This window comes from Capricornis sumatraensis, chromosome 2, assembly GCF_032405125.1.
Source record: "Capricornis sumatraensis isolate serow.1 chromosome 2, serow.2, whole genome shotgun sequence".
NCBI classification, from domain to species: domain Eukaryota; kingdom Metazoa; phylum Chordata; class Mammalia; order Artiodactyla; family Bovidae; genus Capricornis; species Capricornis sumatraensis.
The window spans coordinates 79,375,014-79,402,164 of NC_091070.1; the positions used below are offsets into that span (position 1 = coordinate 79,375,014).

At 54.5% G+C, this 27,151-nt stretch overlaps 3 protein-coding genes across 5 annotated transcripts; 2 read left to right on the forward strand and 1 right to left on the reverse strand.

Moving 5' to 3' along the window:
* Nucleotides 1-2,252: 2,252 nt before the first annotated feature.
* Nucleotides 2,253-10,995, reverse strand: EFS (embryonal Fyn-associated substrate). Of its 3 annotated transcripts, XM_068966313.1 has the most exons (6): nt 10,978-10,995; nt 5,215-5,355; nt 4,981-5,097; nt 4,375-4,752; nt 3,919-4,008; nt 2,253-2,687 (listed from the first exon to the last, which is right to left on the reverse strand). In XM_068966313.1, exons 1-6 carry the CDS (start codon nt 10,993-10,995, stop codon nt 2,253-2,255), a joined length of 1,179 nt encoding a protein of 392 aa, XP_068822414.1. The 3 variants fall into 3 exon arrangements, with proteins under 3 accessions (XP_068822414.1, XP_068822412.1, XP_068822413.1); XM_068966311.1 differs by having other exon boundaries at nt 4,375-5,097; XM_068966312.1 differs by lacking the exon at nt 3,919-4,008 and having other exon boundaries at nt 4,375-5,097.
* An 8,445-nt stretch (nt 10,996-19,440) lies between these two features.
* IL25 (interleukin 25) lies at nt 19,441-21,912 on the forward strand. The gene is made up of 2 exons (XM_068966636.1): nt 19,441-19,691; nt 21,657-21,912. Exons 1-2 carry the CDS (start codon nt 19,450-19,452, stop codon nt 21,910-21,912), a joined length of 498 nt encoding a protein of 165 aa, XP_068822737.1. The 5' UTR covers nt 19,441-19,449.
* A 1,415-nt stretch (nt 21,913-23,327) lies between these two features.
* On the forward strand, nt 23,328-25,512 carry CMTM5 (CKLF like MARVEL transmembrane domain containing 5). Its single transcript, XM_068993342.1, has 5 exons — nt 23,328-23,453; nt 24,428-24,580; nt 25,013-25,105; nt 25,317-25,401; nt 25,499-25,512. The coding sequence occupies exons 1-5, from the start codon at nt 23,328-23,330 to the stop codon at nt 25,510-25,512; spliced, it is 471 nt and encodes a 156-aa protein (XP_068849443.1).
* The last annotated feature ends 1,639 nt before the right edge of the window (nt 25,513-27,151 follow it).

Below are 27,151 nucleotides of genomic sequence, written 5' to 3' on the forward strand. Positions count from 1 at the left end.
TCGAAGGCTGTTTTCGGATACTTTGCATTTTTAACCAGATCCCCATGTATATGTACATTAAAGTTTGAAATGTACTTCCCAAGGAGATTTGATTTCCTTTTTTTTTTTTTTAGACTGGATTTCTAATAGGTTCTTTATTCTCTTATCCCACGTAAGTGTTGAAAAGGATGTCCTGTCAATCTCAAGATGGAAATCCTTTCCATCTTTTCTCCACTGAACCACACTTCTAATTTGTCCCCTCTGTCCAGAAAATTTTCCAGATATGGGAAAGTCTTCTAATGCAACAAGCAGCCTCTCCCCACCCCCAACCCATTTCAGCATCTCTTCAGTATTTACTTCGGTGCTGTCACAGGCAACATTCCTTGGGGATTTATTTGCTAGTCTCCTCATGTCTGTCTTGGAATTGTAATCCATGTAACTTTCTGCGTTGCTGAGCTGTTCACAAGCATTATCTTGTTAGGGCCTCACAACAGCCCTGGGCGATCACTATGTTCCTTCTCATATTAGAGAGGAAACTAGGACTCTGAGGATCTGACAGGATTTACCTGCAGACACAGGTACACAGAAACTTGCATTGAGACCTCTGACTCTAATTCCAGGCTGATCTCTTGAAATTCTTTCTGGAAGGTGGTGGAGAATGGCCTCTGTTATGTCTTTAACGCCAACACCTAGGGGTGAATTTTGGTGGCCTCAGCCTCTGGAAATGAGTTTCTTTTGAGAGTGAAATGGGAACAAAGAACCTCAAATGGAGGAGGCAAATGCATGGGGAGAGGGGCCAAGGGACTGACTGTGATTGAATTTTGGGGTACCTCCAGTCCAGTCACTGTGCCAGGATCGAATCTTGGGAAAGCGGAGCTTAAGCAATGTGGCTTGGACTTCTTCCCTTGCGGTAAATGGCTGAAGTGATCCCCTGTCTAGGCCATGGCCCATCGATTTCACCAAGGCCCTGTGGACTATGGACTTCTAACACATTGAATTCATTGGCCCCTCAGCTCCTCTAAAAGGTGGTGTCTGGAAGGACAGTCAGCAGGAAGTTGGGAAGGGGAGTTTAAGGGACTAGACCCTCTTGGGTTAACGTAAGGGAGAGGGCACCCAGGCCAGCAGTCTTCTCCAGTGGGTCAGAGCTGGCCTATGGCACAAAGCTGAGGACAGCTGGGGTGACCTCTTCAGCAGGGCACCATCAAGGCTCTCTCATGGCCTCCCTCCCCACGTGTGCACCTCTCTAATGACATCATCTGACATCGGTCTTAGAGGAGAGGCCTTGGGTAGGAGTCAGGGCCTGCCTTCCCAGAATGCTACGTTGCAGATTATTCTTGGTTCTCTCATCCTCGGGGTCTCAGCACTGATACCACCTCCCCAGCAACCCTGTCTAAAGTCTCCAATGTCCTCTCCCCATCTACTCAGTCACATATCACCCTGTTCATTTCCATTACCAGCAACTATCAACTCTGTGGCAGGTTCCTCTTTTTTTTTATTTACTTGTTTCAGCTGACTTGTTTCTATCCAGCCCCCCCCACAACGGACCTTCAGAACTGTGCCTGGCACATCATGGGAGCTGAGAACCTGCTAGATGAACAGTTGGAGAAACAGCAGAATTTCTCCACAAACCCTAAAGGCAGACTACCCACAGTGTGTGTCCCAACAGTTTGGCCAAGGGTGCTGGGCCTGCCCCTCAGGCTCCCAGGAAGCAGAGTCGGGGAACCAGAAAGCCCGGTTTATTAAGGTGCACCATGTCAGAGGCCCAGCTCTCCTGCTTCTGCGTGGAGCAGTCCTCTGGCCTCTCCCAGACCTTCCCACTCCGGGCTGCCAACGTTCTACCCTCGCTCTCGGCTAACAGGGAGGTGCTGATGTTCCAGAGCCAAGACACAGGACATAAAAAGGGGCTCCTGGTGGCTCTAGGTTTCAGCTACTTGGCTCTCTGTGGGGTTAAGATTCCAGAGGGCTTGGCCTTGCAGTGCCCAAGAACCTCCACCCCAGGCTGAGGGAGGAGGAAGGTCCCTGGAGGGCCTGGTGCCTGCCCCTGACAAAACAGGGAATAATATTAAATATAAATAATTTATACAAAATGGCTCGTACAAAAAGCTGTGGGGTAGGGGAGGAGGGGCCTCAGTGAGAGGCTGAGATGCCTGGAAAGGGCAGTAAGGGGGAAAGATGCCTCAGTGTCTCCTGGTCCCAAAAACAGAGCCCTCCAGCCACCTGAGGACTGGAGGCGGCTCTGGGAGGAAGGTGAGGGCAGAGCAGAGACAAGGGGCTCAGGGGGCCAGGCTGGTGAGCAGAGTGGTGAATTGCAGGGCCCTCCCTGCCAGGTCCGCCACGCACTGCGCCATCTCTTGGGCTGCAGGGCTGGATGGGTAGCCCAGGGCGGCCCCCTTGATGGCCAGCACGGTGGCCCGCAATGCCTGGCCCAGTGCTGTGCCCGCAGCCCCGACCTGTGCTCGCAGAGGGGCAGAGGCTGCCAGGCGGCCCAGGGTATCCCCAACGAACACCAGGCGGTGGGCGGCCACCAGCACCCGCTTGCCGTGGGGCACAAAGAGGCGCGGGGGCTGCTTTGCCTGGGTGCTGGACATCAGGGCCGCCACAGCCGCCTGCAGTGTTGAGTAGTGGCCCCGGCACTGCCCAGCGTAGAAGTGCAGGAGCTGTAGATCTCCAGTGGGCAGAACCAGTGGCTCCCCAGGGGACAGGGCCTCCTAAGGGCGAGAAGAGGGTTCAGCAGGACTGCTTGGCCAGTGCCACTTTCGTTCTTATTTCCTTTCTCCTTCCCTCCCTTTGTTCCTCATGCCCTCCTTTCTCCCTGAGCTCGACCCCTTTAAACTGTACCTTCTCCTATCAGACAATTTAGATTCTCTTAGTGAGTGACAGGAAGATGCCCAGAATTGATGTTTGATAAATCTGGATTCAAACAACCTCAAAAACAAGTCTCTGAATGTCATCATTCCTTTATCTCCTTTATCTTCTTTATCTCCTTTATCTTCTTTATCTACGGGGAGCCTAGTACTACACTGTCCAATGTAAACATAATGCCAACCACATATGCTATTTCAAATTTCCAAGTAGCCACGTTAGAAAAGTTACAAAGAAATTGGTACATATTTTGTAATTCCATATATTAAAAATGGTGTAGTTTCAACACTGTAATCAATGTAAAAATTATTGAAATTGCTTTCCATACTAAGTCTGCAAAATCTGGTGTGCATTTTATATTTACAGTGCATTTCAGTTCGGACTGGTCACACTTGGGGATCAGTAGCTGCATGTGGCGTGTGGTTACCACACTGGATCGTGCAGTTCTTGTTTCTGCCTCCTAAGGCTGCAGTGAAGATTAGTTGATCTTCACAAAAAGAGCTGAGAACACAGCACTGCAAACTGTAAGCACTGTATGAGTGCTAACTATTGCTATGATCAGTGCTGACAGGTGCAATGTACTGAGCACAGGGTCTGGCGCTTGGTACAAATGTGACAGATGGTAGCTATGGCGATTAGGACCATTCTAGACCATGAGTCGAGGAGACAGTCTCATTTTCTTGAGACCCAGAGAGATTAACTGGTGGCTTCGGAGGCCCTGGCTTCTTAGTGGTGGAGCTGGAATTAAGAGCCAGGTCTCTTAGGAACCCAGGAATTCACAGTTGGAAGGAGCCTCAGAAGTCACCCGGCCCAGAAACTCTGTCCCCCTGACTGCTCGGTTTTCTGACTCCTCTCCAACACATTCTTTCCTCTCTTTCTGAATTCCTGATATCCTTTTCGAAGTTCCAGCTCCTTTCTGGATTCTAACTCCTCTCCACCCCAACTGTCCTGTTTCATTGAACTCTTACCCTCTCCTAAATAGATTTCCCTCGATGCCTCAGTTAAGAATACCCCTTCTTCCAGGTTCCTGCTCCTCCTCCCCTGCCCCCTTCTCTAGCACCAACTGCACCGGGTTACCTGCTGCTCTGGCGGCCCCCTCTCCAGCTGTTCAGGATCCCCTGGGGAGGCCTTATCTGGAGGCCTGGCTTCCTGAGCTTTATCCATGCCCTGCGGTAGGGGATAAGGGCCTCAGTGCAGGGGCAGGGGAGCAGGGCAAGGCAGCCCCCGTGGTCTTCCCACTCCTCCCCACTCCCACTTCCTCCTCAAGGTCTCTCCTCCCATCGGATCCACAGCCTCCTGACTCTGGGTCTGGGAGAGCCCTAGTGGCAGGTCAGAGAGCTTGGGGACCCCAGGCTGGGTTGTGGCACTGATAACAAATGATGTGGCCCTGTACAGGGGTCACAGGCTACAGGGTGCAGGGTCAGCGGAGGGGAAGAAGGGAATGGAGGAAGCCAGGGTCTGCCTCTGGGACCTCAGGTCTTGACCCCCATTCTCCTGGAGGCATTCTGGGGGTGCTGACTGAGGCAAGCTCACCTTCAGGTGGACGTAGTCGTACTCCTCAGCCACTGGGATGCCCTCGTACTCGTTGTGGTGTCCTGCCGGGTGGTCCTCCACCTCCCTGCCCTCCGGATCCCCCTCCACCTTGGGGCCCCCGTAGCCAGGCAGGCGCGGTGGGGGTGGGGGCAGGGGCCTGTCCTGGATGCTGCCCTTCCGGCCCGGAGCAGGAGAAGGAGCCGGGGAAGGGCTGGGGGCCTCCGGCACAGGCAAGGCAGGCAGGGGGCGACGGGACAGACTCTCGGCTGAGGGCAGCCGGGGTCTGTGTGGGGCTGGGGGGCTTCTGGCCAGAAGGAGGGCCAGGGTGTCCATGTCACTGGAGGCCGAAGCTCCCAGGGGCTCTGGAGAAGGGGGTGTCTCCGGCCCAAGCAGGGGGACGTCATAGATGCCCTCGTCAGCGCCCCCGCCTCCCCCATCTGCCAGCAGTTCCTCTGGTGCTTCGTACAGATTGAGCAGGGCTGATGCTCGTTTCAGGTTGGAGGGGGCAGCATAGAGGGGGGGCCCTGGTTCCCGGCCCCCCTCCCACTCCAGATCTAACTCCAGGTCTGATGGTGACTTTGGGGCCAGAGGCACATCATAGGGAGCTTCATCCTCTCCAAGGGGCTGGGGGGCAACCTGAGCCAGAGGGCGGGCAAAGGAGGCCGGGGAGTCATAGGGGCCATTGCGGGCAACTCGGAGGGCAGTGGGGGGTACGTCGTAGACCTGCAGAGGAAGAAGTTAGTTACTTTCAGGCTCGGCAGTGGGCCCCCCACTCCCCTAACCCATCTCCGAGAGCCATCTGTCCCCTGTCCAACAGACACATGAACCCCTAGCCCTCACCTCCAAGGCAGCTCCAGGGGCAGCCAGTTGGGTCCCACCGCCTCTGGGGACCTTGTAGATGGGGTCAGGGGAGGGTGGGCAGGGTCCAGTTGGAGGTCTCGAGGTAGGACAGAGTCGAGCTGGAGGTGGCACCACGTACAACTGGGGGATGACAGGCAGGAGGGTCAGGTAGAGTGGGGAGCAGGGAATCATAGTGTGCGCCTGGGAGGAGCTTAGACACCTTCCAACCCCCTCCCTGTGCCAGTGGAGAAAGAGCCCAGAAAGACTTGGCAGACAGGATTTGAACAGCAGGGTCAGTGCAGGGCTGGGGGTCTCAGGGCTCTTTCTGTCCCCCCTGAAGCAGCAGAGAGGAATAGGTTGTCCAGAATCAGGGTTGGGGGGCTCCAGTGCTCACCTCCTGGTCCTCACTGCTGTGCTCCGGGGCCGGATGTGGTGAGCCTGGCTGGGTTGGGGGCACCTGGGAGAGGCCAGGCTTGGGTGCTGGGCCAGCGGGAAGGAGCTTCACTCTGTTGGCAGGCACGATGCCCTGCTGGCCATGCAGGGAGCAGAGGCACCAGCCATCCAGCCCGCCAGCGCCTTCCCTCTGCAGCACCCGCAGAACGTCCCCTCGGCGGAAGGACAGCTCCTGCGGGGACTCAGCTGTGTTGTCGTACAGTGCCCGGGCCAGCTGGGCCTGGTGGGTGAGGTGGGAGCAGGGAGAGGGGTCTTCACACACATCATCAGGTCACGTTACCCCTGCTCAAAATACAGAGCTCCCTGGTTTCCTCAAGCTAAACATGGGACCTCCCGACTCAGCTCTTCCTGATGGGCCCGGCCTGGCTTCAGTGCCATTCCCTGCATTCTCGCTCTCTATCCTGTGATCTAGACAAGCTCTTTCCCACCGCAGGGCCTTTGCTCTTCCTTTACCCCTCCCTAACTCTTCAGTTGATTAGACCTTTTCATCCTCCAGTTCTTCTTTTCAGTTCCTTTATTTTCGACTGTGCTGGGTCTTCAGTGCTGCACAGGGTTTTTTCTCGAGTTGCGGAGGGCGGGGGGGCCGTTCTCTAGTTGTGGTGTGGCGGGCTCTCATCGCAGTGGCTTCTCTCACTGCAGAGCACAGGCTCCATGTGAATGAGCTTCCGTAGCTGCGGCACATGGTCTCAGCAGTTGAGGTTCCCAGGCTCTAGTGCACAGGCTCAACAGTTGCTCTGAGGTATGTGGGATCTTCTCAGACCAGGGATTGAGCTTAAGTCTCCTGCATTGGCAGGCAGATTCTTACCCCTGAGCTACCAGGGAAGCACCTTCAGTTCTTCTTAAATGTCTCCTTCTCCTGGGACTTCCCTGGTGGTTCAGTGCTTAAGATTCTATGCTCCCAATACAGATAATGCAACTTCAATCCCTGGTTAGGGAATTAAGATTCTGCAGGGCATGGCCAAAAAATAAATAATGTCTCCTTCTCACTCTTCTCCCCACCTCCTTCTGTGTCTGTCTCCACCTATTACTTCCTTCACATTAGTTTATACTGTTTGTCTGAAGTGAAGTGAAGTGAAGTGAAAGTCGCTCAGTCATGTCCGACTCTTTGCGACCCCATGGACAATACAGTCCATGGAATTCTCCAGGCCAGAATACTGGAGTGGGTAGACATTCCCTTCTCCAGGGTATCTTCCCAATTCAGGGATCGAACCCAGGTCTCCTGCATTGCAGGTGGATTCTTTACCAGCTAAGCCTCAAGGGAAGCCCATACTATTTGTCTACATACTTTTTAAAATGGATTTCTTCCCTTGTACTGTTGGCCCTGTGAGAAAAGGGACTATTATATTCCTAGCCCCTGCAATAGGCTTGACCTGGAATCAGTCCTCCATGAACGTATGCTGAATGCATTACACAGGGAAATCTTGCAAAGGTCTCCCATAGAATCTCCATCACCTTCCCTGTTTCCTGGTCAGTATCCCCTACAAGCAGGTTAGATTAAACAGCTGCAGAGATACCTCATTCTGAGAGAGACTGGGAGAAGTCCAGCCCAGACAAAGCCTCGGCATAATAGGGAAGAAAACAGAAACCAAAGCAATTGTTTTGTTCTCAGTCTTAGCAAGTAAGGTTCTACCAGCAGAGGCTGAAGTTACCATGAAGAGAAAAGTATATACGCTCGTGTGTGTGTGTGTGTATTTGTGTAGGGGAGGCTGGTGGACCAACCAAGAGCAAAGATTTATCAGACTGTTTCCAGTTCTCCTGGTGGGGATATCTAAGCTTTTTCCTTTGAGAGCTATGTGCGTGTGTGCTAAGTCACTTGAGTCGTGTCCAACTCTTTGCAACCCTATGGACCATAGCCTGCCAGGCTCCTCTGTCTGTGGGATTCTCCAGGCAAGAACACTGGAGTGGGTTGCCATTTCCTCCTCCAGGGGATCTTCCCATCCCAGGGATCAAAACCATGTCTCTTGTGTCCCCTGCATTAGCAGGTAGGTTCTTTACCACTAGTGCCACCTGGACACTACTAGGCTCAGGTGAATCACAGACACCAAGGGCGAATTATATATCCAGACACTGAACAAGTGTTTGCACTAATCTCATCTCATTTAATCCTCAACCTGATAAGGAAGGAGCCATCATTATCCCTGTTTGGAAAGGAAATTGGAATAGAGAGCTTGGTATGTTGCCCAATGACATACAGCTGGTGCAATGTGATTTCAACTCCAGGCTGTGTGATTCCAGAGGCTGCACTCACACTCTTTTTCACAACCACAAGCATAAGGATCTACTTTTGGGGAGCTCCCTGGTAGCCTAGTGGTTAGGATGCCAGACTATCACTGCCGAGGCCCACATTCAATTCCTGGTTAGGGAACCCAAGATCCTGTGAGCTGTGTGGCATGGCCAAAAAGAAAGGATCTCCTTTTTTCTCCTTGTATAGTAACAGTAGTAAAGTCAAGAGGGCCTGTGACATATATCTGGACAAAATTATAATTCAAAAAGATACATGCACCCCTAATGTCATAGCAGCACTATTTACAACAGTCAAGACATGGAAACACCCTAAATGTCCATTACTAGATGAATGGATAAAGATGTGGTGTATATATCCACATGGAATACTATTCAGTATTGGAATGGAATGGAATACTATGGAATTCTACTATAATGGAATACTACTCAGCCATGAAACAGAATACTACTCAGCCGTAAACTACACACACACACACACACCCAATGGAATATTACTCAGCCATAAAAAGAATAAATAAATGCCATTTGCAGCAACATGGATGCAACTAGAGATTATCATACTAAGGGAAGTCAGAAAGAGAAAGACAAATATACGACATCACTTATACATGGAATCTAACATATGACACAAGTGAGCCTATCTGTGCAGCAGAGAGGGAATCACAGATGTAAAGAATATACTGCTGGTGCCAAGGGGGAGGGTTTGGGAGAGGGATGGAATAGGAGGTTGGGGTTAGCAGATGTAAGTTTTTATACGTAGAACGGATAAGCAACAAGGTCCTAGGGTAGAGCACAGAGAACTATATTGACTATTGTATGATAAACCATAGTGGGAAAGAACACTGAAAAGGAATGTGTGTATATGTATAAGTGAATCACTTTGCTGTAGAGCAGCAACTAACACATCACTGTAAATCAACTACACTTCAAAAAAAAAAAAAAAAGACAATCCATAGCTCAAACAGGATTTAAGTTCAGAGGAAGTTTTCACGATGTCCAAGTTCCCTTTACTAGTCACTCATCACTGGACTCTGGTTTCACCAAGTCGTTTGGTAGAATCAGGCCACTCACACTATCAAAATATATTCCACTTCCGATATGTTTGCTAGTGGCTTACACAGTGATGGTAGAAAACAGGTAGTTAGGTGCTGAGTAGTTAGTACTGAGCGGGTAATCCATGTGGATTGACGAACATGGTGAAACTTCTCAAGCTCAAGATATCAGGTAGGCTGCATTTGGTCAATAGACACTGGGGGAAGGATGGCCTGCTCCGCTAGAGAGAGTGCATGCTCCTCTTGACTGATATTTCCCTCAGCTGGAGAGGCTGTCCAGCCCTATATGGCTGGATGAGGTTAACAACAAACTGACTTCTTGCCTGATTCCAAATTCATCAAACCCTTTTCTGCTTACATTTTGACTTCTAAAGGCAATTGTGCCACAGAAAGCAAACATGCCAGCCAGATGACACAAATTCCTGGTTAGCTTGGCACTTTTCTTTCCAACTATAAATTAGAAATCAGTGTTTTGGATCTAGGCAGGCAGTTAAGAGCACTGTTTTTAAGGCAGACAGACCTAAGTTTTGAGTCCTGGCTCTGCTGCTTTCGAGCTGGGTGACTTTGGGGAGTCTGTTTAACCTCGCCAGACTCAGGTTCCTCCTTTGTAGAATTCCATATCCATAGCTGAATATCCACTTTCAGATAATAACAGTACTAGCTTCAGAGTTGTTGTGAGTACTGGATGAGACAATGCATCAAAGAACCAGGACATACCAAGACAAAGTTTAGGGCCAGTAAATACTTGAAGAAGATTAGCTGTTATCAGGGTCCTGTGTGTTTCATGAGTATAAATACCAACACTTTACCCTTTCAAGCAAAAAGAAAGATCTACCTCCTGGAACTATAAAGATGATCAGCTGGCTCCTGAGGCAGCATCTTTATGTCGGAGTACCCCACCTCCCCCTTTCTGGCTCTGAACTAGAGTCTTCTCACCATCATATAGATTGAGAAGCTAAGAGGAGTTTGGTCTGAGAAGGAGTGAAAATCTAACTCATCCTCGAGGGGTGTGGGAGGAGGTGAGCAGACATGCTTCTCTTCCCAGCGTCACAATCCTCCTTCCCAGAATGCCCATTCAGAGGAGTCCAGAAAGCAAGAGGCAGCCTCGATTTCCCTGGGCATCCTAAGGCCTAGGGAAGGGTAGAAAGAGGATACATTTGCTGGGATTCAGGCTACAGGAGTACAAGACAGAAAGCAGGGGCGGGGCTGTGAAGAGCTCCTCCTTGTGTTCAATTTCAATTCTGTCCAATGGGATCAAACCTCCCCTGCAATTGCGGGAATCCAACTAGAGTCGCTGATAGACTGATTGATGATGGGTGTGGCCACCCCAGCTCTACTCCCTCCTCAGGGGCCCAGCTGACTTGTGAGGGAGTGGCTGCCTTAAAGAGGGGTGGCAGTGAGCCACACGTTCCCTGGGAGGCCTCCTCCCACTGTCCCATCATGCCAGCTGTCTCCTCCCTTTGTCCCCAGTCCCAGGAAAGTGGCCAGAGGCTGGGTGACATCACCTCCCCTCCTCTCTCTATTTTCCCTTGCTCCCTGTCTGATCTCCATCTTTTACTCTATTTCCCCTCCTTTCCTCCATCCCTCTTCTAGAGCAGGGCTTCCTTGGGCCTTTTGCCCTCCAGTTTTCCTGGAGTCACCTCCATTCTTTCAGCTCCCTTCCAACCTTTTACTGCTCTCCCAATCACAAACCCCTGCCAACCTCCAGTGGCCATCGGTTCCCACCCATAGAAGAGGAGATAGGACTCAAGCTTGCCCCCTCCCCTCCTTCCAGGGGCAGCCTCCAGAAAGAAAGAGAGGAGAATGGGAAGGGGAGGCCAGATCCAGTAGGAGTTAGGGATGAGAGGCGAGAGGAGGTAAGGGAAACCAACGTGCCAGAAGGGGGACAGAGTCTCCTGAAGAAGCAAGGGACGAAGGAGCGAGACAAAGAGAAGGCAGAAATAAAAGTGACAGGAGTGCAGGACAGATCGTGGCGGTCTCTGCCCATCAGCCTCCTCTCTCTGGTTGGACTCACCGACGTGGCTATGGCCATGGCCTTGGCCTTCCTCGCGGCCAGCTCCAGGCCAGGCTCGGTTTCGCTGACTTCAGCAGCGGCTGACCCGCACCATGGAGGCGGCCCCCGGCTGCGGCGCCTGAATCGTGGCCTCCCCGGAGGTTGGAGGAGGAGAAAGAAAACCCACAAAACTTCCCAAATGGGAGGCAGCTTGGCCGGGCAGGAGGAGGAGCGGGGCGGGCCGGGGCGTCGCTGCGGGACCTCATCCAAGGGCGCGCGCTCTGCCCCGTCCCCGCGGCCTCCCTGAGGCTGCAGGGTGGGCCAGGCCCCCGGAGCTGCCTGTCCTAGGCCGCGGGGACACGCCAGGTCCGCATGGGCCCAAAGCTCCCTTCCAGTGCCAGGACGGGCGAGGAGGTGGGAGCTGGGGCTGCGCTCGACGCCTCTCCGGGGCGCTCAGGACGGCCCCGAGGGCAGGGAGAAGCCGCCGGGGCGGTCGGGCTGGACGAGCGAGTTTAAGGGCCAACCTTCCCCACCCGGAGCCGCGCCGGAGAGTGGTGCTCCTGGGGCTGAGATTCGGGCGTCCGAGGCTCTGCAGCAGCCCGGCTGAGAGGGATGGGGCGGGGGCAGTGAAAATCAAGAAGTTTGTCTCTCTTCAAAGTCGCCCGAGTTGGCAGCGGAGGCGAGGCTGGAGCCAAAGGCCTCGGAGAGCAGGGCGGCTGGGCTGGACGACCTCAGTGGCGGCTTTCTGCCCCAATGCTCGAAGCCCCCAAGGCGGGCCCCCGAGCACGCACCCTTGCTCGCAGCGCGCCTGGGGGTCTGGGGGCGCCGGGACCGTGCCTCGCTACGCGCACGCGGGCCGGGCTCGATGGGGCGGGACGGCCTTCCCCACGCGCCCCCCTCCAACCCTCGGCGCCAGCACTCCCGCTCCCACCCTCGGCCCCCTGGCCCAGGACGCTGGCCCCCGCCGCCCCGCTTACACGCACCCTTGGCGGGGCCCCTCTGAGCGCCCCAGGGCTCGTGGCAGCCCAGGTGTCTCTGGGAACCGAGAGAAAGGCCGCAAAGCAAAAGGAGCAAACAGAAGGCTAAGGAGGCGCAGCGACTAGGGTCCTGCGGACTCGCCTGGAAGTGGGGTTGGGGAGGGGCACTGAGAGGGCTGGAAAGGGTCCGGGGGTCGCGCGCGGCTTTCAGGCTCAGCCCCCGCTCGCGGCTCCCCTTCCCTCCCCTTCCCAGGCTCCCGGCGCCCTCTGGGTGCAGCTCCTTTCTCCTCCCCTCGGGCCCTCTCGGCTCCGGCGCGGGGCTCAGTCCCGGGGATTAAGAGAAAGGAGGGAGGGGAAAAGGGAGGGGAAGGGAAGGGGCGGAGGAGAAAGGGGGACGAGCCCTCCAAAGGCGGGTGTTGAGTTTCAGCTCAGGACCCTCGGGCTAAATTGCGCGCCCCCTCCCGGCTCCTCTCCCCCTCCAGCTCCAGCCCGACGTCGCGGCGGACCTCCAGGTGGTAGGGTTCTCTCCCTCCCCGGAGATTTCGTCTCCCCGTCACGCCCCCGCTCTCGCCCGCCAGCCCCGCGCCTCTCTGCTTCCCTTTCATCAGCCCCACAACTGTCTCTCGTTTGGGAGGGAGCGCGCTCCCTCCGCCTTTCTGGGGTCCTCCGCGGAGCTTCTCTGCTCCCTTGGCGTGGCCTCCGCAGGGATGGCCGGCCGGGGCTCTGGAGCTGACACAGATTCATGCCCGGGCGAGGGAACGTGAGGCCAGAGCGGCTGGTCCCGGAGCTGGGGGCGGGCGAGCTGGCGGCTGGTGACGCCTCTTACGCTCCTCTGCCAGTCTAGGCCTGTCCCCTGCCCTCACTCTGGCTCACTCCTCCTGCCGAGTGGAGTAGAAGTGGGCACTGCGGACACAAAAGGGCAGGACTCTTTCAGAGAAGCTGGGATTTGGACCCCCAGGAGCTGAAAGGACGAGGCTCTGGTCCCCACACCTGTCGGCCCTATGACTGCTCCTTCGTGTGCCGGCATCTCTCCAGCTCCCCACTGTCTCCCCGCGTTCTTTCTCTTGGAAAGAAGATTTCAAAGCCCCCTCAGGGGCGCTGGAGAAGCCGCCTTCTGTTTTTGAGGTTTCTAGGATTTAAAAAAATGAGATGCCAGTCTGGATCGAAAAGCTGTAGCATATTTTCAATATTTACGTTTAATGCATTAACACTTCAAACACAATAGACAATGGCTCTATGCATAGCCTCATTTGGAGATAACATCTGAAGTCTAATTTAAGGTCCTTTGTGAGGCCTTGGATAGAGGCTCCCTACCCCCCCTCCCATCCACCCCACCTCCACATTCCACAGGGCCACAAGTCCAGGCATTTGCCAGGAGGGGAGGGAGAGACACCTGCCCCAGCGCCTTCCTCTCCCTATTGCTTGGGCACCTATGAACAAATTCAGACTCCTTTGGGATGGGCGAGGAACTTTTAAATTTTCAGATGCATCTGATGGGAGAGCTCCCTTTTCCAGCTCCAGCCTGGTCCAGCCTCTTTCAGACCCCAGCCCTAGAGGCCTAGCTGCCTGGAATACAGATAGTCAGCTACTGGGGAGTGATTGGTATAATCTCTGCCCAGAGGACTGCCAAGGCGAATTGGGGCTCAAGATGGAGGTGGGCAAGAAACCCAGTTCTAAAGATGAATGGTGCACGGGAAATAGATAGAGACTGGAAAAGACTAAACAGGAAGGAAGTGCTGGGCCCTGGCAGAATGGTGGTTTGGGAGGTGGGCAGGAAGGCTCACTGCCTTCTTGTAGCTGAGGGTCTAGCTAGTGCCTGTAGCTAGGTGAGGGGAAAGGGAAAGTGAAAGTGAAGTTGCTCAGTCGTGTCTGACTCTTTGGGACCCTATGGACTGTAGCCTACCAAGCTCCTCCATCCATGGGATTTTCCCAGCAAGAATACTGGAGTGGGTTGCCATTTCCTTCTCCAGGAGATCTTCCCAACACATGGATTGAACCCGGGTCTCCCACATTGTAGGCAGATGCTTTACCATCTGAGCCACCAGGGAAGTCCCTGGTGAGGGGAGCAGAGTGCAAACTGGCAGGAAAATGAATCTGTGCTTCTGGAGTGCCCAGGCAGGGAATGGAGTCAGTCAGACTTGGGGAGAGGTGAAGTGAAGTGGAAGGTTGCTCAGTCGTGTCAGACCCTTTTCGAGGCCATGGACTGTGGGCTGACAGGCTCCCCTGTCCATGAAATTCTCCAGGCCAGAATACTGGAGTGGGTAGCCATTCCCTTCTCCAGGGAATCTTCCCGACCCAGGAATCGAACCTAGGTCTCCCACATTGCAGGCAGATTCTTTACTGTCTGAGAGCCATCAGAGAAGCCTAAGAATACTGGCGTGGGTAGCCTATCCCTTCTCCAGGGAAACTTCCCAACCTGGGGATTGAACTGGGGTTTCCTGCTTTCCAGGAGGATTCTTTACCAGCTGAGCTACCTGGGAAGCCCCAGGGAGAGGTGGGGGTGGGGGGTGAATCCTGGTTTGTCAGCTGTGTGAAGTTTGTCAAGTTCTGGAACATCTCTGAAGCTCCGTTATTCATCTGGAATAGTGACTTTGGTGAGGTGTGAATACATGTGAAGTGCTTAGCACGATGACTTTCCCTCTTCACCTTGGCTCCCCATGACCCCACCCCCACCCCCTGCTTGTACCTTCACGAAAGCTCCAAGTGTTTCTGTGTCAATGGCAGCTGGAGTCTTCTCCTTGTCCTTATGACTCATCTCTGCCCTCTCCTTTGCAAACAGAGGTTTAAAGTGATTCTAACTTGTTCAGGGAGGATTCTGGGTCCCAGGTTAGGTTGGAAAAAAACCCAGACTGGATGGGTAGCTAAGACCCTGGGTGGGTGGCTGCCTCAGATGGGGGCCCTTGACTTCGGGGCTTGCCTTTGCCACTGTTCACAGGGTAGAAAGGAACTCCTCCATTGGGTTTTCTGGGTCCCAATCTTCTCTCCCACTCATGTCCCTCCCCAGCAGAGCCCTCCAGCTGATCTCATCCCCATCCTTGGGGTCTTTAGTTGTGACACGTGGGATGTAGTTCCCTGACCAGGGATTGAACCCAGGTCCCCTGCACTGGGAGCAAGGAGTCTTAGCCATTGAAATCCCTCTGCTCGCTTCTTCACTTCGCCTCATTCTACGCTCTTCCTTAGCTTTTGTTTTCCAACCACATTGTCCTTTCTGTTTCTTCAATGTGCCAAGACTTTCTACCTCTAGAACTCTGTTGTCCTGGTTCCTCTGCCTGGACCACTTTTTCCCCAGAACCTTTCCATCATCATGTCAAATTCCACATCTTCAGAATGGCCTTCTCTGACTTTTTAAGTTAAAGTTGCCCTCTTCCCCCGCCAATCCCCCACCCCCAGTAATTCCTTATCTCTTAACATTGTCTCACTTTCTTCATAACACTTACTATTATCAAAAATTATCTTGTTTCCTTATTTACCATCCCTCTCCTCCTAAGACATGAGGTAGGAGCCTTATCTGACTTGTCCTCCTCTGCCTTCCTAGCATTTAGAATGGTGTCTGGCATCTAGTAGGTGCTCAATAAATGTTTGGCAAATGGATGAATGAACAGGATGAATGAAATGGATGAATCCTGCAGCCATGACTGTAGGACTGAGAAAGGCAAAGGCCCAGCTGGGGAGGAACCAGCCCGTGGCTAGGGGAGGGAGCTGCTGAGTTTTTTGTCCTGTTCACTCTGATTCTCTGCACGTCTCCCAGGCAAGAATGGGTTCTCTTTGAAGGCAGGCTCCTTTTGAAGGGAGGGGGATCTTTGTAACTAAAGGTGATCCTATAAATAATTAGCAACCGGTGCCATCATGGTGTCCCCATCAGGTCATGGGAATCTGTTCTGAAGGCCTCCATCTGGGCCAGGCAGTCTCCAGTCAGTTGTGGGGTCACAGGGAGGTTGCAATGTGGGGGTGCTCCAGGGCTGAGGGCAGCATCTGTTTACCAGCAGGGGGCAGAAGTATTTCTGCATTTTGACCCCCTGCTGCCCTTCGGGCCCCTCAGGTGAGTGCACCTGAGCATCCACGACCCTGCTGAGCCCTGTTCCAGCACTGTTTCAGGGGCTGCTGAGCTGGTTGGCCCTTTTGCGCTAGTTGCTCAGTCATGTCTGGCTCTTTGTGACCCCGTGGACTGTAGCCCACCGGGCTCCTCTGTCCATGGGATTCTCCTGGCAAGCATGCTGGAGTGGGTTGCCATGCCCTTCTCCAGGGGATCTTCCCAACCCAGGGATTGAATCCGGGTTTCCCACATTGCATGTAGATTCTTTACTGTCTGAGCCACCAGGAAGATACTTTTGCAGCCATCCTTGTTGCCTGCTTCCCCTTCAGCCTCCCCACCAAGCATGCCCATCTCTATGAACAAGGAGAAGAGAGGGCCCTCGGTGAAGAGCTGATCAGAGGCAGGGGCAGGACTTCAAGACAGTGGATGAGAACTTGAATGACTTTCTGAGGAAGGGAAGGACAGCCATCATAGCATCTTTCAGGCTTTCTTGGCCCAGGTGGGATGCCCCTTTTCACATCTTCCCTGTTCTTTCCTGCTAGGGGCTGACCTCGTGTCAGTGGCCTGGGGTGGCATGCTCAGATCTCCCCTGTGGCTGCCAGGTCAGCCCCAGGCAGGGAGGCACCCTTGATATCAGGTACTGGACGAACTTTGCTTCTATGTCCACATTCTCCCCATGGCCACCCCCATCTCTCTACGCCCCCAGGGATTCCCTGGAAGCTGAGGTGACTCAGGGATTCTTAGTCACCCCAAGAGGAAAACCCTCTGGAAAATGTGTCTCATGGCAGGGAGTCACCCTGAGGAGACCCACAGCTGCTCCTGAGATAAGGGTGGAGGCTGAGCAACTGCGAGGAGGTGGGCGGGGGCGGGGGGCAGGGGTGTGTGTCTCAGAGGACAGGTTCTGTGTCAGGCCTGGCCATCACAGGGGAGAATGCCCCTCAGCAGTTTTCTCAGAGGAAGTCATGGTAGAGGCAGGGGACAACCCAAAACCCTCTCCTGGAGGAAACACCCCATGTAATCAGTGTGGGTCGTTTGCAGCGTCAGCAAGTGAAACAAGTGTTTGGGATGCCTTCCAGCTCTTTCAAGCATCCTGTCCTGGATGGGGGCCAAGATCAAGAGGTCTGGGCATGCGTCAGCCTCTGAGACTTTGTTCGGTTTGGGGAAACCTGAGGGATCTGGCACTTCTGGAAGGTCCCTGCAAAGCCTTTGCTGGGCTGAGGGTTGTTCGGGAACACCAGAAGCCACTCTGGGGGCCATGGGGCAGAACTGAGGCTGAGGGAGAGGTAGCCGGAGCAGTGGATCCCAGCCAGCCGGGCTGTGCCTGAGTGGGCAGGAATGCCCTGTGGCCTCGGGCAGGTTTAGGTGAGACCTGTCCAGCCCACACCTGGGTGAGTAGGAAATCCCTTACAGCAGGGGCTTCCCTTCCATCCAGAGGTCACCACAGTGTGGCATTTGCATACCAGGAGCTTGCTTAGCTTTGGAGTTTTTCAGGGCTGGGAGGGAACCAGTTCGGCTTCCTCCTAACTGTGCAACCTTGATGAGGTTACTCAACTTCTTTGGGTCTCACTTTCTTCATCTTAACATGGGGACAGTAATTTCCATCTCATTGTTTTATTATAAAGGTAAAACGAGCTGATGCATGTGCAGGGCTTGGCACCATCCTGGCACATGATCTCAGGAGCTGAGGGGGTGGATAGAAGTGAGAGGCTGCCTGGGAGCACAGGGCCAGAGAGTGGGCCAGTGAGAGTGGGGCAATGTATTCCTGGCCCCAGTGCTCTTCCTAAGTGGCCCTGCTCTCCTAGCCATCACCTGTTGACCCTAAGCTCTCACTGCCCGTTCACTTCCGGGCCCCTCAGAACTTATCACTTCCGGGCCCCTCAGACCCACTTCTCCCACTTCCGAATGCCTTCTGACATCATCACGCCTCTATTTTAGGGCTGCTTTGCCCTAAAGCATTCAAAAGATTCCTTATCACTCTGCCATTTAAGTTATTCCTGGTTCCCTTTGTTTATTTCCTGAGTCGTTGGTTACCAAAGGAGTATGTTCTAAGGGAAAGCACATGCAAATCAGGAAACATCACTCTAGAGACGGTGTCTGTATATGAGTGTGTTGGAGTGGAGGGGGGTGGTGAGGGGATGAGGGGAGTTGTTGAACAAGGATGCAGAGAAAAAGATTGGAGCAGAATAGGCAGAGAGCCCCCCAGATGGGTGGCCCCTGACTGACCTGTGTCTTTGCGGCCAGGCCCAGCTGGAACCTTGCCAGAGCACACATATCCTCTCCTGGCCGACAGTGGTCCATGGACCTGTGACTGCAAGACCTTACCCCATGGCCTGAGAGTAGCAGCTCCCCCTGCCATGCTCCTCAACTAGTGAGTAGGGGTGGGGCAGGCTGATCTGGGAGCTGGGTGCTTCTGTTGGCTCTTAGCTAAGGCTGTCGCCTTGCCTCTCTTCTTGGCTCTGCCTTCTCATTTGCGCCATGGGAACAGTCACCCACCACTTCTTCCATTAGACCCTGCACATCCAGCCAACAAACTGTTGTAGTCCAGGCCTTCCTGGCAGCCCATGGGGTTAAGCCTGTATCCCAAGTCCAGAGGAGGTCAGGGGATGTACAGGAATCGGAGTAAGTGGCCCTTGAGGAGGGCAAGGGGAAGTTGGGGAGAAATAATGGACATTGAGAAATCATAGATGATTGTGGTCATAGAAGTTGGGGTCATGGAGGATGAGGAAGGGGTCAGAGAACAAGCAGACAGAGGGAAATGTTTACTAAAGTGAAGGATCCTGAGGATACCTGAGAAGAGAGGGAAGAGAAGAGACAAGACCCTGGGTGGGAGCAGCAGGGATTATAGCAGCAAGGCCTCTTGGAGAGAGTCCAAGTGATGTTCCCTAATATCGGGTATCAAGTGACCCATCAGAATTCTCACAATGCCTGTTTCCCAAGGCATAGAATAACAGGATATTATTACTTTGACCCTACGCCCAGAAAAGGGCAAAGAACAAAGTTTACTCAATAGGCTTACGACGATGTTAATCACAACTTCCATGAGACTAGCATTTAAAGCAGCTTTTGGAAAGACTTTCAAGTTTTTTTTTTTGGGGGGGGGTTTGTTTTGTTTTTTAATCTCAGGTCACACCCTCCAAAAGGTAGTGGAAATAAATTTGAATAAACAAAACAGGTTTGCTGAAAATAAAACCAGGACTCCCAAACTGCTCCAGTCAAACAGCTTGCACAAGGCCTTACTGTCAGCCAGCGTGGCACTGAGGCTTGGCAAGCAGCATCCAGCATGTACCAGGTTAGTAAGCAGGGGCCTGGCCAGGACAGTGCTGAGTGAGGCAAGAGCAGAGATGTGGCTGGGGATGGAGGGAGCTGTCAGCTTTGGGGCTGCGGACCAGATGGGGCATGAATTAGAATCTCAGAGCACAGTTGGGGGAGGGGGCATGCCGACTAGCCGGGAGCACTTTTCTCACGGGCCTTTTCCTACAGGCGATGGTGTTCTTGGCAATGGTCGTGGGAACCCACACCCTCTGTTTGGGGTCCCAGAGGCGTTGCACCCACTGGCCCGGCTGCTGCCCCAGCGAAGGACAGAACCCCACTGAGGAGTGGCTGAAGTGGAACAGTGTGCTCATGCCTCCCCCAGAGACCACCAGCCTCACCCACCACCCAGAATCCTGCAGTTCCAGCAAGGATGGACCCCTCAACAGCCGCTCCATCGCCCCCTGGAGATATGAGTGAGTCTGCCAGCCCCTGCCCCCTCCTAAACGCTTGCTCATGTGCTGGTCAGGATGTGTGTGAGGGACCAGGGGAGTTCCAGCCAATTCCAGCCTATGCCTCCCTTTTACCTCGGTGAGGTTATCAAGTTTGGGTGTTAGACAAGGTCTAGCCCTGACACATTTTTGGTGACCTTGGGCCAATCGCTCAAGGGTTCAAAGCTCAGTTTTTCTCATCTGTAAAGTGAAATTCTATAGCCTGATGATGCAGATCATATGAAACCCTGAAAGATCTAACCTTAGTACAGGAAAGGTAGCTTTTCTTCCTGTCTTCTTCCTCCACTTCTTCCCCTCCTCCTCCCTCTCTATCTTTCCTCCTCCTCTCCCTTCTTCTCCCTTTCCTTCCCCTACAATGGCTGCATTTTTCTAACAAAAATATCAGGGAATAATGTACAAGATAGGAACAAAGCAGCCCAATCCCCAACGCTAGTGCTTTGAGCCATGAATGGGTTCTAATTAGACCCTCTTTCTGCTCTGGGGGGACAGTTGGGGGGCTGGACCTCCAGGCTGGTTGTCTTTGATCAGGACCTGTCTTATTCCTTCTCCATGTGCTGCCACATCTTATAATTCTCTATTTATGTCATGATGTAAACAAATAGTAGAAAGTACTGAAATTGGGACAGTGAATTAAAATACTAAAATTTAGTACTGTAGGGATGCCAAACATAGTTCTCCCGTTTTGCATTCTCATGGGGTATCTGTGTTTCCACCCACTGTAAGTCTGTTTCTGGCTTAGCCTTGGCTTTGTGGATGAAAGGAGAAGGTCATTGGCTAGGGAGGGGGCCAGCTTTGATTGAGACTAAGTCCAAGGTGGAGACTCCAGGCCACTATGCTTTGAAGTGGTCTCAGTAGGCTGGCTAGCTTCTAGACTAAATCTAAAGAGGCTGGGAACCCCTCTGGGGAGGCTGGGTACCAGACGGCTGACTTGGCTGGGGTCTAGACACCTGGAGTGTGAACCCTTGATATCCACTTGGGCTGGTCTTCCCCGAAGCACGTGCTTTGCAACATGTGTCGCAAAAGCTGTTCCTCAGAAAAAAAGTGATGATATCGAGTAAGTGGGGGGAAAACTGCTGCAGTCCCCACCCCCTTAGAGGTTCTCAGCATGCTCAGCACATTCACAGCAAGAAGTCTGCAAAGAAGAGCCCATTAAACTCAACGCTTCCTAGAATCATTTGACCACAGACCCCTTCTGCTACAGCGCATTGTCAGGGAATCCACTCTGGGAAATGCTACACTAGCTGAGCCCCAGTTTGCGAAGGCCGGTCTGTTGGGAGGATGGTTTTCCAACCTATTGGCTGTTTCCTACTGGGCTTCTGGAGCACAGACCTTTGGAGCACTGACTTTTCACATCTTCTGGGGGCTATGATACCTTTTCAGAATAAGTCAATAAGTCTTACAATACACCCGAACATGTGCTTATTATACATGCACAGTTGGAGTCTGGAGGATGGGCAGGACATGGCAGACAGTGGCTCCCTCAGGGGAGTGGGGCTGGTGGGAGGCAGACTGTCAGCCTTCACTTCATGCTTTCTTATACTTGGATATAAGAGCAATTTTTACTTTAAAAATTTAAAAATACATATATACTGACAATCACACAAGGAAACGTGATGCTAGAACCCAGCATATGGGTCACATGGAACCACAGCTGGTCTGGTAGAGGCCCCAGTGGAGCTCCCCACCTGGCCCACCCCCCTCAGGGCTCTGGCACCATTTGGAAAGTCACTCTTCCATCCCCGACCCTCGCAGTTCAGGAGAATAAATCCCAGGGGAGAGGGGGTGACTTGTTCACAGCCACCTGGCTTGTGGGCACCAGAGCTGGAAGCAAAGCCACAGGACTGACAGCAGCCCTGGCGTTTCCACCCGGGGGCCTCACTGCTCCTGGCCGGCCCCTCCCTCCAGCACCTGACTCTTGCCACCCCACAGGTTGGACAGAGACTTGAACCGGCTCCCGCAGGATCTGTACCACGCACGCTGCCTGTGTCCACACTGTGTCAGCCTCCAGACGGGCTCCCACATGGACCCCCTGGGAAACTCAGAGCTGCTCTACCACAACCAGACCGTCTTCTATCGGCGGCCGTGCCCTGGACAGCAGGGCGCCCACCATGGCTACTGCCTGGAACGCAGGCTCTACCGTGTCTCCTTGGCTTGCGTGTGCGTGCGGCCCCGTGTGATGGCCTAGCTGTGCCGACCATGGCTGGTCCCTGGGCAAACACTGGAGCTGGTTGGACAGCCACCTGCTGTGGTGAACCAGGACACCCGAAGGCACAGCCCCTCCAAAGGACCACCCGGAGCAGCAGGATCTTGGGACAGGATGGGGGACCATGGGGGACGCACTTTGCACTTTTTGGAGTGGGTGAGAAATGCGGGGCAAATCCAAGGCAGTAGCGGCTGTTTATGGTCCCTGGAAACTGGCATCCTGTCATTTCCTCCTGGGAAAGGTCTTCAAAGCTCTGCTGTGTCTGTCTCTTCTTCCCTCCCACCCCCAGCTGCCCTGGTGCAGCCCAGGCACTTTCAGATATTTTTCCCTTCACCAGTGGAGAGCCCTTCAATTCATTAGTTTGTTCGCTCCTTCCTTCATTCATCAAACGCTTAGTGAGCATCGACTTTGGAGCATCGACCTTAAACCTCCTGGTGGAGTTGCTAGTCTTTTGACATGAATGCTGCTAAGGAAGAGGCTGTTATTGAGCAGGGAGAGAATTGTTCAAATAAATAATCTGTACTTAAAAGTGGCCTAATTTGTCTTTGGCATCCCTGGTGCTTGAGCATCTTGTGGTTCCCAGCCTGGTCCCATTTCCTCCCCACTGTCAGCCCCCACCTGCTGCCCTCCAGAGTTTCCGCTGTGGTCCCCCCATCCTTCCCCTTCCCTGGCTCCCTGGCCCAGCCCTAAACACCGGGGTGGGGGTCAGGCTGCCCTCCTGGCATACTGGAGAAACAGAGGCCCATTGAGGCACTGCAGCAGGCACACAGCGCCCCCTTGTCCCCCCAACAATCTGCCTTTGTCCTCAGTTTTGGCTGCTACAGCTTGGTCCTGAGGGGTGCTGCCAGGGCCGGGCTCCAGCTCCCACCCTCCCTGAAAGGAAAAGGGAGAAAGGATGGTGAGGAAGAGGGTTAAGGTTAGGGAAGGGAGGACGCAAACTTCCTCAGGCTTGGGTTCTCGGGGGCTCCTAGCCTGGCCCATTTCTCGGCTCACCTCCCAGCTCCTCCCGGTCTCTTCGCAGTCCGCCCCCTCTCCCCTCCGGCCTTCGCCCACCCTCGGCGGGTGGGCGGGGTCAGGCTCCAAGTAAGAGGAGAGCTGACCCCTCCCCTCTTCCCCGCCCCTCCTCTTCCACGTGCCTCCTGGGGACCAGTGCAGGCACCAGCAGGGCGCTCTGGGCAGCTGGGTGAAGGCCTATCTGGGCAAGCACCCCCCCCCCGCCCCCACCCCGCGGCCGCCCTCTCCGGTCCCCCGCGGCAGCCCTGCCCGCTTCACTCTGAGGTTTCTCGCAGTGCCTTTCCTGCTCCTCTCTGCTTCCCCGTCCTGCCAGGTTCCCATCCTCCTGTTTTCCTTCCTGGGCTGGTGGCAGTGGGGGGCTGTACCCGGTGGGCCTCGTGGAGATGTTCAATGCTTGGAGTCGTCGGGACCGGCCCCCCGAGGAGGGGGCAGCTGCAGGGCTCGAGGGCTTCGCGGTGGACAAGACCTTCCTCTCCTCCCTCAAAGGCATCCTGCTGGAAACTGAGCTGGTAACAGCCACCTCCTCAGCCTAGAGCTTCACCTCCCAGCCCCAGGCCCCTCAGGGCTCACTCCTCAGCAGCCTCCCTCCCCCACCTCTCAGACACCCCGCTTGCCCCAGCGACCCTCCCCACATCTCCTCGCCTGCCTTCTTGCTGCTCCTCCGCCTGGAAGCGGCAACAGCAGCTTTCAGTGTCTTCAGGAAGGATTGAAGCTAGACAGCGGACCGCTCTCTGGGACACTGAGGGAGTGTGAGGCACAGGGATGGGATGGGACGGCGATAACACCAGCCGGCCTCCTCCTGGGCCTTAGATGGCCGCTTCTCGGCATATCCAAGAAGTTCAGTTACCCAAAAGGGCAGACTTTCTGCAGCCCCGCTTTATCTGTTGCCTGCTCCCTGTGAACATCTGTCCTCAGGAAAGTACCTTCCCTTATTCACTTAGCAAGACCTCAGTGTAAACCTGAGTCTTCGGCATATACCTTGTCCTACATTTGAGAGCTGAGGGGATGCACATCCACTCTGGAGCATCTGCCTTCTAATCCCTGCCTCTTGGCATGGAACCAGGGGCTCTCGTCCTCGTTAGAGGAGTTTTAGGCATCCTGGAATTATTATGGGGCATGGGGTACCTCCTGGGGGCACAGACTGATGTCCCACCACTCAAGGGGCTGGTGTTCCCAGTGCTAAAGGGGGACCCACTCTCTTCTGGATTTCATAGAGTGATGTTCCCCAGAGCTGTGAAACTTGGTTAAACTGCTGGGGCTACTGGGGCCCCGGAGCAGGGGGAGCCTGGGCTGGCAGAGGTGGGAGGCTGGAGTCGGCCCTTGATGGGCAAAGGCCCTGGGCATGGCTCCTGCCACCAGGGTTGGCAAGACCTCCGAGGGCAGGCGGTGTGCTGGCTGGGGGAGCTTCCTGAAAAGAGGGAGGCAAAGGCCTGTCCAGGCCTGTGTCCCCTTCCTGGTAAACTTCCCACCTTTGGCCCTGCAGGCCCTGACCTTCATCATCTTCATCTGCTTCACGGCCTCCATCTCTGCCTACATGGCTGCCGCGCTCCTGGAGTTCTTCATCACACTAGCCTTCCTCTTCCTCTATGCCACCCAGTACTACCAGCGCTTCGATCGGCTGAACTGGCCCTGTCTGGTGAGGGTCCCCACCCCGTGCTGCCTCCCCCACGCCATTCTGGGCCCTTTCTTCTTTCAACATTGAATTTTCCTCTTCCAGCCTCTCTCCTTTTCCTGGGTAAGCAAGGAATCCAGCCCCCATGTCCTATAGTCGAATATAGCTTTGACCCCATCCTTCAGACTGCTCCCCGATGCAGGTCCAGCCCCAGCCCAGCCCCTTGGCTTCTTGTCTTGGTTCCTGTCCCTCTGCGTCCATCTGCGTCCCTCCCCTGGGGAGCTGTGTGAGCTCTCTCTTGCTTTCTGTCTCTCAAGCACCTTATGTTGTGTCCAAGGATATCTCCGTGTAGGGATTCCCAGTACCTGAGGGTCAAGCCGCTGACTAGCCTGGAAAACTTCAGGCTGATGCCGCCTGCCCTCTACTTCTCTTTGACCCTGCACCCCCAACCCCCAGGACTTCCTCCGCTGTGTCAGCGCCATCATCATCTTCCTGGTGGTCTCCTTCGCGGCTGTGACCTCCCGGGACGGAGCTGCCATTGCTGCTTTTGTGAGTCCAGACCCGCAGAATTCTCCGGCACCCCCCAACCCCCAGGGACCTCTGGCTGATGGTCGCACCCTTCCTGTGCCTTTGTCCCCCCCAAGCTCAAGTCAGTGCCCAGGGGCTGGCTCACGCCTTGCCCTGGGTCACCCACCTCCCTCTCCCTGGCGTCCAGTGGCTCGCTGGCCTTTGTTGTGGCATCCCCCTCCTGCTCTCACAGGTGTTTGGCATCATCCTGGTTTCTGTCTTTGCCTACGATGCCTTCAAGATCTACCGGACCGAGATGGTGCCCAGGGCTGCCCAGGGTGAGTGCCTATCCTCTGGGGAGAGGAGATGCCCCCCTGCCCCCCAACCCAGCTACCCCCCCCCCATGCCCTATCCCACCTGGCTCCATCTTCACAGGGGACCAGCAGTGACCCTGGGGATACCTGGCTTCTGAGCCCAGCCAGAAAGTGGGACAGGGGACAGACTCATCTCCTTTGGATTCACTAGCTCCCTAGCCTACTGTCTACTGCCCCAGCCTACAGTGATGGAGCCAGGCCTGAGAAGTCACGTGGACTTGTCTGTGGGGGCTAGTCTGGCATTTGATGAAGCTCGGCCAGGGAGGCTGCTTTATGGTCTAAGGGGAGGGTGCAGGAGGAAGCTGGTCATTCCCAAATTAAAAGATTGGAATCCTACTGGTGAATCTCTTTCTTCCTCAGAAATTAGGCAGATCAGGAATGCTAGGAATATTCATGGGAATGTTGCGTGCAGCAGGTCATGGTCCTTACTCTGGGACCAGGTCTGAACAATGAGCAAGTGGGGCTTTAGACTGAAGATGCTGAGGATATCCTTCAACACAGAATATCCATGCCATGACTCTTGGGTGCAAGGCTACCTTGTGGTGAGCCTGGTGGCTGGGCACCCCGGGTCCTGTGTCTGAAAAAGCACTAGCCTTCCCTAGGTGAATGAAGGCCCATCTGTCCAGCCCTTCTAGTGGGTTGCTTGCCTGGGGCATGTGTAGAGCTCCCCCTGGTGGTGTGGGGAGGACTTGAACCACAGGTCACCAGGGAGAGGTCAGCATCCAATGTAAGAGGGAGATTCCCATGTTGCTGGAGCTGGACAAGCCCTCAGATATCACCTGGTTCAATGCCCTCACTTCACATAAGAGAGGACATGCTTAGTTAGGGGACATGACCTTTTTCTTTGTGACAGAGTTAGGGCTGGAGCCCGGGCTTCCCTGGTGGCCCAGCGGTAAAGAATCTGCCTGCAATGCAGGAGACCCGGGTTCAGTCCCTGGGTCAGGAGGATCCCTGGAGAAGGGAATGGCAACCCACTCCAGTATTCTTGCTGAGAGAATCCCATGAACAGAGATGCTTGGAGGGCTACAGTCCATGGGGTCGCAAAGGGTTGGACACGACTGAATGACTGACCACGCACACACAGGGCTGGAGCCCAGCACTCCTGACGCCCAAACAGGTGTTCTGGATATTATACCGAGCCCCATGAAGCTCATTAAAAATGGCCCAGCTTCATTTCCAGCTCTCTCCATCAGTAGGGCCACATTCCCAGGCTGCCAGCACCCCAGCAGGATATTTCCTGAACATCTCATGTGCAGACCCCGTGCTGGGCCCCAGGCACTCAGAGGTGGCTGGCAGACTCCCCCTCCTTGAGCTTCACAGATGGGAAAGGAGACCAGCTAGTGAAGGGCAGTCACAGCTCAGGGGGAGTTTGGAGTCAGCCCTTCCTGGCCCATGAGAGCGCAGTGTGGCCGGGATGACCCTGCACAGCCTTGCAGATCCCCAAATGGCCGAGCTCCTCCAAGCTGACTTGCTCATAGCCCCTCTCCAGCACTCATGTGTTCCTGCCCTGAAATGTCTTCCTTCTTCTCGGGTGCTCTGTCCAGATGCAGGCCCTGGCCCCCAAACCTGCCTGAACCTGAGCTCTGGTAGAGGCACTCTGCTCCCCTCGATGCTATCCACCTGCCTCTCTTGGTCTGGCTTTTCCTGCCCACTACGTCCTGTTCTCCTGTCCTCACATCCTGGCTGCTAACCATGCCTGGTGGCCTTTCTAGGG

Bases quoted from the DNA above. Each gene is read 5' to 3' on its own strand.
- IL25 (XM_068966636.1), top strand. From the start codon at position 19,450: ATGGTGTTCTTGGCAATGGTCGTGGGAACCCACACCCTCTGTTTGGGG. The intron at 19,692-21,656 runs GTGAGTCTGCCA...GCCACCCCACAG, and splicing joins ATCGCCCCCTGGAGATATGA to GTTGGACAGAGACTTGAACC.
- EFS (XM_068966311.1), bottom strand. The intron at 5,098-5,214 runs GTGAGGGCTAGG...CTTCCTCTGCAG, and splicing joins CCCCTGGAGCTGCCTTGGAG to GTCTACGACGTACCCCCCAC. The intron at 4,009-4,374 runs GTGAGCTTGCCT...CCCCTACCGCAG, and splicing joins ACGACTACGTCCACCTGAAG to GGCATGGATAAAGCTCAGGA.
- CMTM5 (XM_068993342.1), top strand. From the start codon at position 23,328: ATGTTCAATGCTTGGAGTCGTCGGGACCGGCCCCCCGAGGAGGGGGCA. The intron at 23,454-24,427 runs GTAACAGCCACC...TTGGCCCTGCAG, and splicing joins TCCTGCTGGAAACTGAGCTG to GCCCTGACCTTCATCATCTT. The intron at 24,581-25,012 runs GTGAGGGTCCCC...CCCAACCCCCAG, and splicing joins GGCTGAACTGGCCCTGTCTG to GACTTCCTCCGCTGTGTCAG.